The sequence below is a fragment of the Dufourea novaeangliae genome, unplaced genomic scaffold, assembly GCF_001272555.1.
Source record: "Dufourea novaeangliae isolate 0120121106 unplaced genomic scaffold, ASM127255v1 scaffold21, whole genome shotgun sequence".
NCBI lineage: Eukaryota > Metazoa > Arthropoda > Insecta > Hymenoptera > Halictidae > Dufourea > Dufourea novaeangliae.
Genome location: NW_015373910.1, coordinates 5214887 through 5231001, shown reverse-complemented (window position 1 = coordinate 5231001; position 16115 = coordinate 5214887). Strand labels below are relative to the sequence as shown.

The window sequence follows — 16115 nt, the reverse complement described above, 5'->3', positions numbered from 1 at the left end:
AACCCTGACTTTACCAGTACAAGTATACATCCTTGATATTCCGTCGTTCTTTAGTATTTACTTTCGTGTGCATTTCACATAGTAATACCTTTAAACAACCAATATATATAAAATTAAATAACCGATCGAGGAGTAGTCGAAGGTTCCCCGATCGAAGCACACGGGTACCTCTTCACCGCTTCGTCTCCCTTTCTCCTCGGTCGTGGCATCATCGGGTGGGCACGACGATCGCGAAGCAACAAGTGTTACCAGCTCTTCAGCGTCGCCCCGCCCCCAACCAGCAGCAGCCGCGCCGTCACCGCCGTCGTCGGTGGAATCGGTGGAAACTGCCCCGAGGCGATGCAACCACCTCACTCGAGCGCCGATCGCGCCAGCAACTGGAAATCATATCCCCGTGTCCGGGCACCGGTTTCTCGGCTCGTCGTCATTCGCTCTCTACGTCAACGAAAACTGGCCGTTGACACGCGTGTTTCCGATCTTGAGATCTTTGCTGGATTCCAAAGTGATCCTCCTGTTTGCCATCGGAGTGACGCCAACACGAAATCCTCGACATTCAACGAATCAGAGACTCGTGAAACCCCTTCGCGAAAGACTCGAATTATCCGGTCGTGATCCAGTGGAGTTTCGTGAAAAGTATCGTTGTGCTTCGGTGACGGTGTATACAGTCAAAGGAGAATGAAGATTCGACGGTCTGAACATTGAACATTTCCGGTTAATCGTCGGGAGACAGACGGAAGCTTTTAGCGGGTGCACGTTGCTCGTTAGCTTGTAATCTGTCAGCTTAGACGCGCTGGATATCGACGAATATATTATATTCCAACGATAGAAGTTCCGAGAAAAGCAGCGACGGGATTCACGATCGCGCTGAGGCCGAGGGAATCGCGTGGAATCGTTGTTCCGCGTGAATCCGACCGGTCTCGTAACGACGGCCGGCCGCAAAGACAGCGCGGGCGAGAGTGTCCCTGATAGCCACGAGGAAAAGAGAGCAAAACCGCCGACGACTCGGGCGGTGCACAAAGAAGAACAGATTAGAACATTGCCTTGGCAGGGACGCGAGTCGATCGCGAGGAAAAACTCGCCCCTCGAAGATAGGGACCTTTGGGGATACCTCGTCGCTTATCCGACGGCTAGACATGAAGCAGGCAGACATCCCATCGTCTTGTGATCGCATCAGAAATTAATTAAAGAACCGTGTCAACACGAATTTGCCAGATCAAGTCGAGGGGAACGATCGAGAAAACACGGGAACAGAGAAGGCACGATCTCGTCGACAACCGCTGGTAACAGTTCGCGTAACGGAAGTGACGTTTGCCATGATAAAACGGTAATTACGGATTTATCGAACAGCCTGTGTGTTGCGTCGTACGATGAACATTCGCAGTCCACGATAAATCCGTGGATCCCGCTGTAGAAATAACCCACGCGAGTTTTATTCGCCGTTTTCTTCTTGCCGAGAAGAACCACGAGAAGATGAACAACGTCAAGGGAGAGGGGTCAGCTGCGATTTCGAGCAACGCTGGGAATGGTAACAACAATATTAATAACAACAACGGTAACGTGAACAACAATGGAAAAGCGTCTGTTGTTACGGGGGCCGTGGTCGGTGCCAATGGCGGCGAGAGAATCAGCGCGGCGGTCACCAAAGTTCTTCAGGGATACGACTGGACCCTGGTACCCGTCGCTACCAAGTGAGTTTCCCGTTTAATAATCTTCTTTAGAAACTGTAACTCTTCCTGATTAGAAAAGGGATACGCTCGGAATCGTTAAAGAATCTTTCAAGTTGTTATCAACCTGACTATTACTACACCAAAGAATTGACATCTTCGATTGTTTTTGGTAGCCACCCCAACATTCGACAATCTCCCTCCTTGTATTCGTGGAAACAGGTTGCAAGTCCTCGGATAACTCTACGAAAGACACTTTAATCGTCTCGTATTAGCAGGCATTAACGCGAGGGTGTACTCGCTAAGCGTTTTTGGGGGGGGGGGGAAAGAAAAAAAGAATCCGAAGAAAAAGCCGAGGAAACACGACCGGCAGAAGGGAGGGGGGGGGGGGGAGAGGAGCGTTGTCGTTGCAGCTTTAAAAATACGTAACGCTAACTTAATTATGACGCACTCGTTTCCTCGGCTTGGGAAACGTCTGCTGGAAAAATGTCCTCGGCTGCCAATTAACGGAAATTAGCTAATTAATGCTCGATCTTGTCAGTTTTCTCTCTCTCTCTCCGCGTCCCCCCTTCCTCGTTGGTTATCCGCCGCGGCTCGTGGGAAGTAGAAGAGATCGAAAAAGGATGAGCGATTGGAGGAACGCGGTTTCTTTTTTTCTTTTTCGCTCGCGTATCGAAGAAGGGGACGAATTAATGGCCATTTCGTTGCGCTATATGCATATATGTACATACCGATGATCGTTACGATTCGATAAAATCGAAACGACTCCGAGGAAAATGACGTAATCCCGTCTCGATGGCGCAGAAACTGATTTATATGGCTCGACCAAGATTCTCGAAATGAAACATCCCTGGTTGTCTCGTTATTAACATCACGAAATCCTCCGAATCTTTCGATGGATATCGCCGTGTTTAGGTTTACCGGGTGGGCTCACGGAAAATTTCCGCGGACGCGGTTCAAGTCTCTCTCCCCGGAATGGCGCGGGTGTATCGCTATGCGCGTCGTGTGCTTATCGCTAACCCTCAATTACACGGGGTTATCTCGGGGTGGGTAAAGGGTACGGTGTTTATTCCTGGCGATAGGGGGCCGATAAAATCGACTGGTTTTAATTCCCATGAGAACCCATGAGAATGCACCCCGAACTATTCCGCATTTCCTGTATTTGTCTAGGGTAATTCCAGGTATTGTACTTTTCTGTCAATGTCAAATGAAAGCATCCCCTTTTTATCTCGATTATCGAGGTCTTTTCTGATATTTGTCTCGGGTCGACGATAAAACTAGACTCTCCGAATGGCGATCAAATTCTCGTGTTTCTTACGAACACTTTGCACCCTACCAGATACAGGCAAACTCATTACCTAGATAAAAAGTTTCGAATAACTAATAAAAGATAAAAACTAAGTATTTTCCCATTAAAATTTTTATAATAAAACAATACTTCTTTATGAATGAACCGACATTTGTCGAACATTTATTTCATCTTTTGCTTTTCACCGTCTATTATTCGAATAAAATTCTGCCCAACTCTGCACCCCACACGTTTTATCAAGTGATTTTCTTTTCGTGTGGTAAGGGTGGCAAAAAATTAACCAAGGGATAGGGAGAGAAGCTACATACGTTGCAGTCGGTGCATCGTTCGAAGGTGCCACGCCTACGCTTCTTTCTACCAGTAGTACAACTCCCGCGACGGTTAAACGAGGTGCAAAGACTTTCAAGATTTTTGCGTATCCAGGTAAAACCCCGGCTCGGGTACCAACACGGGAGTCGCGACTCCCGTGAAAACCCTTGTTAGTGGGCCCGCGCTAATTACCAACCGGCTTCCTCCGGTTTACACACGGATTTAACGCCCCTCTTATTTCAAAGAGGCCGAAATATACACGAGCCTGTTTTCGAATCCTTGGCTGCCTTTTATTTTCTTATCCGCGGCGCCCCAGACCACAGGCTTTCTTCAAGAACGTGTTTCGAAATCATCGTAACATCGTCCACTACTTCGTACACACAGTTCTCGAGAATATTATTAAGAGATTGCCAATCGATCCAGCAAAAATCCTGAAAAATCATTGAATTTCTAACGAATATAATCGTTCCTTTCTCCACCAAGACGGGTATTGCGCACGTAATGGGATATTATTCCGATAGAGGGTATACCCTACGAGTTCCTAGTCTCTGGCTCGGTTCGAGGCCACAGGGTCCTCGAGAGCCCAGCGCTCGATTAAGTCCAGAAAGAAAACAGCACGAAGAAAAGGAGGCTCCGTACGGCAATCACGTCAGTCACGTCGATCCCATGTTCCCTTTCGGTGTCTGTACGGTTCCTGCTCGTCACCGGTTGGCAGCGCCGGTGTTATTTTAAGGCCGTTTTTAAGCGTGTGCCGCGCTAGGGCTCGCCCGGATGACCCCGGGGGTAGCCGTCGCGTCGCGGTTACAGAACCCGATACACACATACATATATATATATATACATATACGAGGATGCAACCGCCACACACGGCTCTATACGTGAGCAGACGACCCAGAGAGCCTCTGGTTATTTTCTTCTGCAAGTCACCCGACGGTGGTCAGGACTGTTTTCGAGAAATCCTGTCTGGGATTCTTGAACGTTTCTCGAACCTTAGGTCCCGAACGTGTAAGACGCGCCGAGCGGATCCCCATTTCTGGATTTCGACGATCGTCGAACGTTACTTAACCCCTTGCCTTACGATTTCTTCGAAGAATTACCTTATCGTCAGTCATTTTTCAGGAATAAAAGACATTCTGTATTTATTGCAAGTGTGCATTAACTCGCAAAGTTAAATATCGATACTAGTAAAATAGTATTTCTGTTCGATTTAAAGAAAAGGAATAACACTCAGGCTTTTTAAACCCATTTTGAATTCGTCAACACGAGTCTGACACGATGTTAGAGGCCAAGGGGTTAAAGAGTCCACAGACGATACGATTTTTCGTACAAGTAATTGTAGAACGTAAGTTTCTTCGACCAGTTTTTTCGTCCTTCTGGCCAGCTGTATTTTGTCGTATATATTTATAACTTCAAGTACGATAAATCGGATCGTCTGTGGGTTTAACCCTCAGAAACCACACCCCACGTCAGAATACGTAAACACCAGACACTAGTACGGATTGGGATTTTGATTTTTTAATGATCAAGAACTTGAAGGGAATAAAAGTTTACAGTGAAATTTCTACAGACATTCAATGGTAATTATTGGAAATGCTGGAGATAATTTTTTAACTAGAAAAATAGAATGTTTCCTCTGGTGTAAATTAGTGTGGTGTCTGAGGGTTAATTCGCGGTGTGCCTCACCTACGTTTAAAGAAAGCAATCGCTTCCAATGAAGATAATGTCCTCGAATTGCAGGGGTTCCGGCGACAAAAGAGCGGCCCACGTCAAGAGGCCCATGAACGCGTTCATGGTCTGGGCCCAAGCTGCCAGGCGGATACTGGCCGATCAGTATCCTCAGCTGCACAACGCCGAGCTCTCCAAGACCCTCGGGAAACTCTGGCGGTGAGTCGTTTTAACGCTCTATAAACGATACGATTTGTGGTAAAACAACTGATTGGAAAACCTAGGGTCTTTTCGACTGTCTGAACGACAGTTACAACGTTTGTGGTGCGGTTCTAGGGGAAAGGTGTCTAAAACGATTCCTTTAAGACGTAAATTATATAAAAAATACAAGTGCTCATTATTTAAATAAAAGTAAAGTAGTTTTTGTAAGTTAGTCTATCTATCTTATCATTGGCTTAAATAAAATTTAAGTAATTATACTTTTTATTCATATTTCCTTGAAGGCATACTTAAGGATCATTTTGTAATGTATGTGTAAAAAAACGATCCCCGGGGATCATTTTATACCGACTGATAGTAAATACAACGATCATTAAAAACCATTTCAGTATTCAGAGCGCGTCTGCCAGCTGATTGGTCGGGGTTTTGTCGTTAATATCTCGTTAACAAAGCGTTGGAGAACTTTGTCACAAAGGAAAAAGTTGTTTCAAATCACCCAAGAAATCACCCTTTTCAAAGACTAACACCTATTTTGGGATAACCTGTAGAATTGCTTTTTCTTTCTTCCTCGGGACGGAGGCGAAGAGACCAGGAGAGATCGGCTACCTTGGGGGCTGCTGGAGCGATCCACGCGACCACTTGTACGCGGTGTCTATTTTTAAACGGGAATTCGCGGGCAACCCTTTTTTTTTTCTTTCCCCCCGCGGTAGTTAAACGCCTCGACGTATACACATTCTTACCACGTGGGCGCCTCTGGCTGCACGTGGTACGACCCGTAACCCCGGTTGACAACTAACCCTGGCCCAGTCGATATACTCGTCCAATCGTTTTTTCGTTCGGTCCGCGAGCATGATGTTTTCTTTTTTCACGCGTTGAAACCGGAAGCAACACAGTCCTCGAACACTCAACGACGCGTGACGTGGTCTCGTTCGATCGATCGATGGATCTCCTGCTCGTGAAAGTCGTTTACCAGACATTGCGTCGAACGTTGAACCACTCGACGAGGATACATATTCCGTTTCCTGGTCGTGGCTAACGAGGTGCCCCAGTGGGTCCGCGGAACGAAGATCAGAGGACCCGCCGACAAGGACCCCCACGGTGAATCATTTTACAATACGCCTCGATCGCGATCTCTGATCAAATGCTCCCCCGGATATGGCCCCCCTTCGATCTTGTGGGCCCTTTAACGGTCAAAATAGAGCATCGCCGAGCAACGCTCCAGGCTGATATTGTTTCCCAGATCCGTAATGGAATTAACACCGACTTCGTTAACCGAATATTTGTTGGGCTCCAAACCATCTACAAATGGGCCTGACTCGTTTACTAAATATATTATACTGTATATTGTAATTTAACGGTCTGACAGTCTGTTTGACTTTGCTAGTAGGTCAGTCCCCACAGACCTTAAATTTCAGCTTCTAAAAAGTAATTAATTAGCAGGTTTCGAAATAGACCCGAACAGTAGTTAACACCAGGTACCGAAGCCAACGAACCTTCTTTCTCGGAGTGCATCGTCCTTTCCCACTTTCGTCCTATTCTGTCCTCGATCATACCTTCTGCCTTCTAATCGATCTTCCGAATTCATATCCTCTTTTTCCTAAACATTCTCTTACTAATTATAACCTTATTACATTCAGTATACGTTCTCCATCGTCCTTGATATTATTAATTTCATCCCGAACGAATCATTGGCCGTTGCACCAGTCATCTTCGGTAACGAAGACAATGCCAGTTTCTCTCGAGAATCGTCGAAGCATAAACACGCCAAAGTTTCGACTTTCACGAGCATCGGCGAAAGAATTACCTCCGTTGGGATTTCTTCGTTTTCACGATGATACAGAAACTCGGTGAATATCATCGAAACGATCAAATCCAGCGTGCTTCTTCCGCGTGTATTACCGAGAACGAGGAAGGGCGTCTCGTGGGTCGCTATCGGGATCGGGCCAGGTGGAGGCGTCGTGAATAAATCTTCTCCTTTTTCTTCCGGCTCGAAAGGTATCGCGTTCGGGATATTAGACGCGATGTTTGTCGACAAAACGAAAACAGATATATGTATATCCCCCCCCTCCCCTCCCCTCGGTTCATCCTTGGCGCGTGCTGGCAGCTGCCGGCCGGTTCCTGTCTCAGATAAAAAGCCCCCAAGGATCACAATAAACGCCTTGTCCACCGTCAGGTGAATTTTTCCGAACCTGCCCTCCCTCTCCCCTTTCTCCCCCGCCGTCGTCGTCCCACGAGACCACGCGCAAATAAGCGTCCATGACGAACAGGTAAAAGCATCTTATCTGACGGAAGCAACGCGTCTCCCTCGCCGCCTTTCCTCCTCGAGGCACTTCTGCGCCCCGATACGCTGCTCCCTGCGTAGTCCGTAAAGACTCCCCATACACGATACGATTTGTCGTACGACAAGTTGCACAAGAGAGTTCGACAGATTTTTGCTGTATTGTCTAAAGGTCGTACGACCGTTTTACAAATCTTGCAACTGTCGTTCTGACGGTCGAAGCGAGGCTGGGTTGTACGTTCAGTTGTAGGACAGATCGTACCGTTCGAAAGACTAGATAATTAACCTTTAAGTACCGAAGCATGGTCTCATAGATTACGCGTCTGGCTTGACCTTGGTTCTTGTGGTGACAATGTTACGCATTTTTTCGAATTAGTCGCTCGTGGGAGACGTGCAAGTGCGGTTGTGTCGACGTATGCATTTTTTGGGGAGTTATAGATCGTACAAATCTCCGGATTTAAACGGCACCGCGGTACTCAAAGGTTAAATAACATTCATACAGATTGTTTACTACAACGAAATTCACGCACGCGAAAAATTGGACACTAGATCGCCGATGAAATAAAAAAGAAGAAGCTTGTCAAAAATTCAGTTTTTAACACAGCTCTTATGGCAGTCTAACGATTTCTTACCGAAAGTATAATCTTTTCTTGAATGTTCACTAAATTCACTTTTAAGGGTTAAATGGTTTCGATAGCCACCAGATTTTATTTTCAATTTTCCGCTGGACGGTCGTAGAAACACCGCTGGAACCTATGAAATCCGATCTAACGTTGAAATAACAAGGTGTATATATTAGCAGGAAAGCAAAAGTGGGGGCAGACTATCTAAATTGGCCGGACTCGTGTGTTGCATCTGGCGAGGAAAAAGAAGAGAGGCTCTGCGCGACACGGTCCCGCTGTTATCGTCGGATCCCACCGGTCAAAAAAAACCTCGAGGCAAGGTCCATTGACCAGATGGGTGCCCTGGTCGTCTCTGTTGCTCCCATCGTTTCCCAGTGACAAAACATCATCTCGAGTCACGGGATATATCGCGAAGCTTGTCGCGGTTAGAAGCACTGTCGAGAGTCTTCGCGAGGACCCTTCGTGGAATTTAAATTCCCGTACTCTCGTGGTCTTTCGGACACTGTGTCGTCGACTAGCCACACCTAGAACGAGATACAGTAATGTCTCGATAAGTGCTACGTACTTGGAGCATTCACGGCAAGACTGAATGGTTTTCAGCCCCTCATAAATTTGTTTTTACTCTATTTTGATTGATTCTAAAAGTGGAACATCTCCAGCGGTGGGAATAACGCCGTTTCTAGTGTCGCATTAATCGAGGAATCACTGTATCGAGTTATAGATCGTGTATAGTCGCGTGCGTAGGTTTTCGTAATGTACGCCGGAAACGGCGCAAAACGATAACCAGCCAAGGCGGTGAATAAAGAGAAGAAGGAGCGCACCGTGTGGAATTATTGCTGGAATCGTCGAGATCTCGCCACAGCCAACACCGGAAAAGCTTATCGGGGGCCTCGAGGGGGGGCTTTACGAGACCAGTGGGAACATAAACACGAGGAATTAAAGACTAACACCAGAGTGGAAAGAGAGAAAGAGAGAACCGTGACGGAGTTGGAGAGCCGAGGTCCGCGTCTCTTGCTCGACCTCGGTACCACACGATCGAATATGTGGCGTGTGTGTGTGTATGCGTGAGCCACGTCCTTAAGACTCCTCGTAAGCCAGAAACACTAACCAGACCTCCCATTTCGACTCCTCGAGTGTATCACGCGGATGATAGAAACGCTCTCGTTCCAGCCTCTTCTGATGCCGGATACGCGCGGCCGCGAGGGAATCGCTAGCGCGTTCGCGCGTGTGAACCTTAATCGTCTGGTGAATCGTTACGAACCGACGACGGATTATCACGCGTTCCGTTCGGTATACCCTCGCGAGCAAACTCGACGTCCATTAGGGAAAAAGCGACGTAGGGATAAGACCTTCCACTATTTCCTGAAATTACTGAAATTCATGCGAAATTAACATTTGATTTAACATTTATTTCGGTACTTGAATTAAATTTACTTAGTGGGAGGAGGCTTTTACACTTACGCCACTTTTTCCCCTAATGGAAACCGAGTTTCCTCGCGAGGGTACACACGCCGGCCTACACGCGAGCTTTAACTCCTTGCCCTATCATTTGCTTGGCGGTTACACTCTCAAGAATTACTTTATCGTTAATAATTTCCCAAATACAAAAAGAATTCGATTCTTATGGCAAGTGTAACATTTCCTCTAAATCTTAAACGTTAGTACCAGCGAAACAGTATTTCACTTTGACTTAAAGAAAACGAGTTATATGAATGTTAAAGAAGAAGGTTAAATAGAAGATCAGCTGTGACAAATTTTCGGTCGATCGATCTATAGACTCGATCGTTTATCCACGATTCTGGTTCCAGACTGCTCTCGGACAACGAGAAGAAACCGTTCATCGAAGAGGCCGATCGTCTCCGAGTGATTCACAAAAGGGAGCATCCAGATTACAAGTACCAACCCCGTCGTCGAAAGCAGAACGGACCCGCTGGCAGAGACGGTTCGCCCTCCAGGAGTCAGAGCAACGTGACCTTTAACGTGTCCAGGTCTCTGAAGCAGGAGGACATGAGCCCCAGAGGGGCGCAGGGACCGAATTCACCCCAGAGCGGAGTCAGCTCGTCGCCGCCGACCACACCGAATCAGGGACTTTCGCCACCGACTCCGCCTACCACACCCCGTGGCCAGCATTACATAAATCAGGTAATAGAACGTCGAAGAAGTGTGTTTATGTTTGGGAACGAATGATTAAAGTATACGGAGAAGAACGAGAATCTTTGAAGTCCGAGTTTTCTCGAGAGAGCCCTTCGCACCTGACGGTTCTATTTCGGTTCCTTTCTTCTGGTGCAGTGTTTCCCAACGTGGGGCTTACGTCCCTTCGAGGGGCAATTTGAATATTTTCGGGGAGAATTAGCAGGTCATTAACAGTTTTTATCGGCGAGAATTTTACCTGTGTGACTTTCTTATTTGTAGCAGCATAGACGAGGTGTAGAAGTAGACATTTCATTCAATGTATTTAAATTTTAGTGTCACTGCCCACCGTAGATTTACTAAAATCACAGGCTTTTTAATGTACTATAATTTAGGTGAGCCACCAACTCCCATAAGATGAAAGGTTTAGTCTTATACCTCGTCGGTACTTGGAGGCATCGAAATCTTTGAGGCATTGAGGTGGGCTTGCCCCAAAAAATGTTGGGAAACACTGTCCTAGAGGCTCGGCTTGTATCGTTTCCTCCAATAGAACGTTTGTTTGCGCAGGGCAATCAGCCGCAACAAAACAGTTCCATGTACCATCAGGATCTAGCCATCAGTTCGTCGAGCGAGTCTCCGCATCAGCAACAATCCGGTGTCGATTACCGATACATCGAGGTCGGTGATGGTCTGCCGATCGAGGAGGGCCAACTGAACGGGTTGGGTTCTTTGGGTGGCGTTGGTTTAAATATTCCCCTGAACCTTCAGGAGTGCGAGGTCGAAAGCAACGAGCTGGATCAGTACCTACGGCCTCAGGTGCCACCGGTCCACATACCGCCGTCGACCACCACCGCGTCTCAATGGGCGTTCAACAGGTAAATCGTTTTTTCGATCTTCTCTTCAATTTGTTAATGTATTATAGCAACCAAGTTGATTTCTTTGCTCTAGATGGAAACGTATTCGAAACTAAAATGTATTTAAAATTGAACGGGTTAAACTGTAACTTGTTATTCGTATATACAGACTCCTTTCGATTATCGTCTTGCTCTACACGATTATTGTCCAGGTGTTATCTTTGGAACAATAATCGAGAGGAGTCTGTATTCTTTGTACATCTAGCTTTGCAGGTCTGTCGCTAGTGTAACATTTTTGTAATTCAATTGGCTTTCGTTACATAGAAAATAAATCATTATTATTATTATTCTCTAATTTTATCGCGGATATATACGAAGCGGGGAACGTTCGAATTTCTGTTCCAGATACGAGGACGAGGTCGAGAGGCCCAACAAAAGACACTGCTCGGAACAGACGATACCCGACGGTTCCTGGGAGGATCGATCCCAAGAGATAGTCATGTACCACGAGCTTCAACCCCCACTGCCCCCGATGCAGTACATTTCCTCGTCCCACAATGCCCATTACTCGCACGCGAGCGCGCCGATGAGCCATCCCCACGTGTCAACGTCCTACGCGCAATATCAACGCTACGTACCTGGCATCGAAACCTGGCCCCACTACATGTAAACAAGGTATACATCAACGGCGAGCTGCAATCAGCCCTGTCGTCGCAGAAATTTCGATAGATCGAGCAAAGACGATCAGATTTGTTTGAATCTTTTCTTAGATTAGTCGCGCAGGATCGAACAATCGTAATCGAACAAACACACGATTCTTGAATTGTTCGGGACGTGTAACCACGCGTCGTTCTGTCGACGCGTCCACGTCGTGGAAATAGCCAAATATTTGCGGAATAATTAGCGATTAATCACAACGTTAGGGATTTAGCGTTTAAGCGTACGTGTGATCGGAGAAGAAGTCTAGCGTCGTGATTCCAGCTGGCGATCGTCGCAGAAACTCGACGCGAATCGTTTCAATTTTCACGAATATTCAACTATCTTTTCTTATAAAGAAATCAAAATTCTCGTACAAAAAAAAAAAGAAAACGTTTAATAGAGTTTCTGCGTTTCGATTCGAACAACGTCGACACGAGAGAGAAAGAAAGGGGTGTCGACACGTGGTTCACGGGCACGGTATGTAGCAGAGGTATGTATGTATATACGATCTTACTCCATGACATCATTCCATGACAGCCGGCCATTCCAAAGCGCAGAATTTCAGGCTAAACAAACAGGCGGCGCTCGATACGGTGCTCCCACCGCGATCCAAATATAATAAATATATAAGGCACAATCTATAAACTGGCCCGGGTACAGAACGTGGCAGCGCGTCAGGGTTTGTTATCCGCCACGTTCTTCAAATAAACCAACGAAACTCGAGTCGGCCGTGAACGGGTCGCGAAACTCGCGCATATTGCGATTTAATCGAGATCTAGTACTTGGAAATCGTAGTTCGATTGCATACGATCGAGGGAGTCACGATTAAACACGGCCATAAAAAGGAATACATAAGTATAATCGTGGCGTTCCGTATCGAGATCGACGACGGATCGAGTGGACCGGATCACATATAAAGAACCATCGAAGCACCCACTAGGTCAGTAGTTAACGCAGATATTAACACTCTATTCGTCGCTACGCCGAGCACACACGTGCTTTTTGTACTTAGAATATTTATTTGTACCGCCTACATAAAATGACCGCTGAAGCGTAGAGATGATCTCGCGGACACGCGGCTGCGTTACGAACGCCAACTTATATTGATAAGTACGACGATGTATTCTAATTATTAGGAATAAAGAGAGCATTTTGAGACACGAACACTGTATTTTATCCTTGTGTTATTCCGTCCTGTTTCCGATTCCCTTGTACCACGAACGACCAAATTCGAGCGTGGGGGGGGGGGGGGAGGGAAGAAAGTGAGACAGAAGACGCGTCAAATATTTGAGCGGGGCTCTTTTGCTTGAGAACGGTGCGAGCAAAATAGGAGGACCGCGAATGGACCGTCCTAGGTTTCCGAGTGCAAACAGGCTTATCGAAATCCGTCCGACGAGGGACGTGGGAATATGTCGCGACATTTATATGCCACTTATCCGTGTCTCGAGATTAAAATCCCCCGTTTGGAGAGCAACGACGGCGGACTCTTTATTCGTTCGCGCGAGCGCGCGTGCACACACGTGTCGACTGTTATTCTTAATCGCGTACACATTTTTCAGCCCCGGTCAGAAATGCACACCGTTATCCAGATCTGGGTTTCATTACGCTGGAAAGTGGTTGTTGTTCGCGAGGAGATCGGAATGGAAATTATGCGTGCGAGTTCCGAACCGAAATAACCTGTGCCGTCATCGACGACGTGGCCATACTTTCATCGTCGAGCGACAGAGTGAATTTTTTTATGCCCTCCCGACTATAAAAAAAAACAAAAAAAGACGAAACGACGGGAAAGGTTGACGAGAGACAGGCTTTCCGTCGCGGGGACACGTATCGTTCCGCAGCTGCTTCGTTCTTTTTTTTCTTCTTTCTACACGCTTCGTTGTCAGTCAAGTCCCTCGATAAAGATTGCTCGACGAACGATTTCGTTAAAAGAGTTGAAATCGTGCCCTTCCCTCCTCCAGCCCCCCTATAGGGGGAAATCATCCTTCCTGTCGCCCTTTGACTCCGAAAATCACGTATTCCGTGAAACTGGATCGTTCTCTCTCTCTCTATTGACACCCCGAAGAAACAATCGCGGCTAGACCGTACAATAGATCCCATTGAAGAGGACTAGTTCTTTATCTGTCGGCTGGTTTTAGGATGTACATAGATATACCTTCTATCGTACTCGATTTCTGTGATCCTTCCGCGAACCAGCGAACGAAAATTTCGAAATCGCCTGACTGGCCGGGACCGGATACGAATTCACGGGACAAAGAAGTATATTCAGTTATAAATTATCGCGAGCCTCGTGATATAATTAATTTCCTTTTCCCCTCGTGTCCCTCGCGTAGCTCCGATGGTCGGTGTTCTCCTTTTCTCTCTTTCTTGAGATTAATCTTGGGATCCATAAATAATCCTGGAACGAACGATTCTCGCGAATACAGGAAGCGATCGTTCTCCCCCTTCGTTCTCCCTTCAATATGTTTCGGAAAACGTTCGAAAAATCGGAGAGGAACGCATTTTTCTGTTGTCCTCTCCTAGATTTCTGTGTACGGTGTAAATGTTTGCCCGAAACGGAAGGGGGGATGGCAGAGATAGGATCGATAAATTTCGACAGTTCGGGCATTCAGCGTATAGACGCCTCGCGCCACGGGGCACAAAGAGTTGTAAACTCTCTTACAGCTGTCACTGATTGTAATATGTATTATCGCGATAGAGGCTTGTTATATTTTCCTTGCTATCCATTCATCGGAATCCCGACGCGAGCCACGTGAGAGAGAGAGAGAGAACTCGCGATACGATACGCTTTGTGTACGCCCTAATCTCTGCAGAGACACAACCCCTACCCACGGTGATCTCTCGGTTGCTAACACGAAATTGTCTCCCTTCGTTGTTGGGGTGACAGTCTCTATTCTATTTCTAATACAAATTTTGAATCTAATGGAAAATTCAAAATCAACTCCCTTCAAGATACTGCTTCTGACATTACAGTTTTATATAAAATTATTAACAGCTTAGTAGATTGTCCTATCTTCTTAAATCAAATATAGCTTCTACGTACCAGGCATTCCAATCTATTCACAGCCAGAATATGCAATGTAGCCAAAACATTTAGCAATCAAACTGAATTTTTCTTGGAAAACTTCCATCTATCGGATAATACGAGAGTAACTTGTATATTTAAAACTACTATAAATAGTGTCAGCCGATGCTTTTGTCAGACTTTTGTATAAAATGTGCTTTTCCGGTTAGGGTAATAAATTAAATTTTTGATGCGTCTTGTTTGGTTTACCAGCGCAAATCGTAACGAATCTACTCGACGTTGATCGAATCGTCGTTCAACTGGAGAGAGGATCGAACGATACCCTAAACCGAGCGAAAGATAACACGAAGCCATCGGGGCCCGTTATCGCACGTTCACGTAATCGTAACCCTAATTAGCGAAGTAATTAGCACATTTAAAAGTTCCTCTAACTGGTTCCCCGAGACGGATCGTTCGCGATTATCTCTCGAAGTTTTATTAACCCTTTCGCTGGTAAAGACGTAAATATACGCCCTCGCATGTCGATCACTAATTACGAGAGCCTTATATACAGGCGACTAATAAATTTCATTTTAGTATAAAACATTTATTGTTTCGCTAGATTCATACAGTGTGTCCCTTTAAAACAAATCAAGTTGAATCGTCAGTCCTCAATATTTGATAAACGAGTCGCAGCTAAAGTTACATTAAATAAATTAGATCTTCCAATAAAGGAAAGACGGATAGCCTCAGATGGTGGGTATAATAAAAAAGAAAAATAGTTTCTGTGTTTCATTTAAGTGTTCGAGGCTGTTCACTGTTTCCCTATATACCATAAAAAAAAGAATAAAGTAAACCTTGAACTTGAATCTTCCCGAATTCATAAGTGTCCAGATTTGGTTACCCTTCGATTGGTCTCCGCTCCGTTCGATCGCGAGATCGAAGAGAATCAACGCGGCCCCTACGTGGGGCGGTGGAAATCTAATCGAACGGTACACACCGCGGAGATGGCCACGTGTGAATTCCATCGAGTCTGCATACCCATAGACCGACGATCAGGACCCGTCGAGGAACCCCCATAGCAAGTCAAACACGAGTAGCTGGTTATCGTCCCGTTACCATGGTAATTACGCGACCGATATCGATAAAACCCGCGTGCCTGCGCCTAGCCGGAGCATCGCGTATCGATAAACTATCGTCGTTCGGGGATAGGTAGATCCACGGCGAAAAAACGAGGCTCTTAATCGATTTTAACACGCTACGCCTTTTCTACCGCGTTTCTCGTGGTTATCTTCTACAGCTATTTTTAGATATTCGCGTGCAGATACGGGAATCTGTTCGGATTAACCCTTAAACGTGAACCG

At 46.2% G+C, this 16115-nt stretch overlaps 1 protein-coding gene across 1 annotated transcript; it reads left to right on the top strand.

The window, feature by feature from the left end:
* The first annotated feature begins 1470 nt into the window (after positions 1-1470).
* LOC107194145 (transcription factor Sox-10-like) lies at positions 1471-11721 on the top strand. Its single transcript, XM_015583711.1, has 5 exons — positions 1471-1688; positions 5020-5166; positions 9876-10209; positions 10765-11072; positions 11457-11721. The coding sequence occupies exons 1-5, from the start codon at positions 1471-1473 to the stop codon at positions 11719-11721; spliced, it is 1272 nt and encodes a 423-aa protein (XP_015439197.1).
* The last annotated feature ends 4394 nt before the right edge of the window (positions 11722-16115 follow it).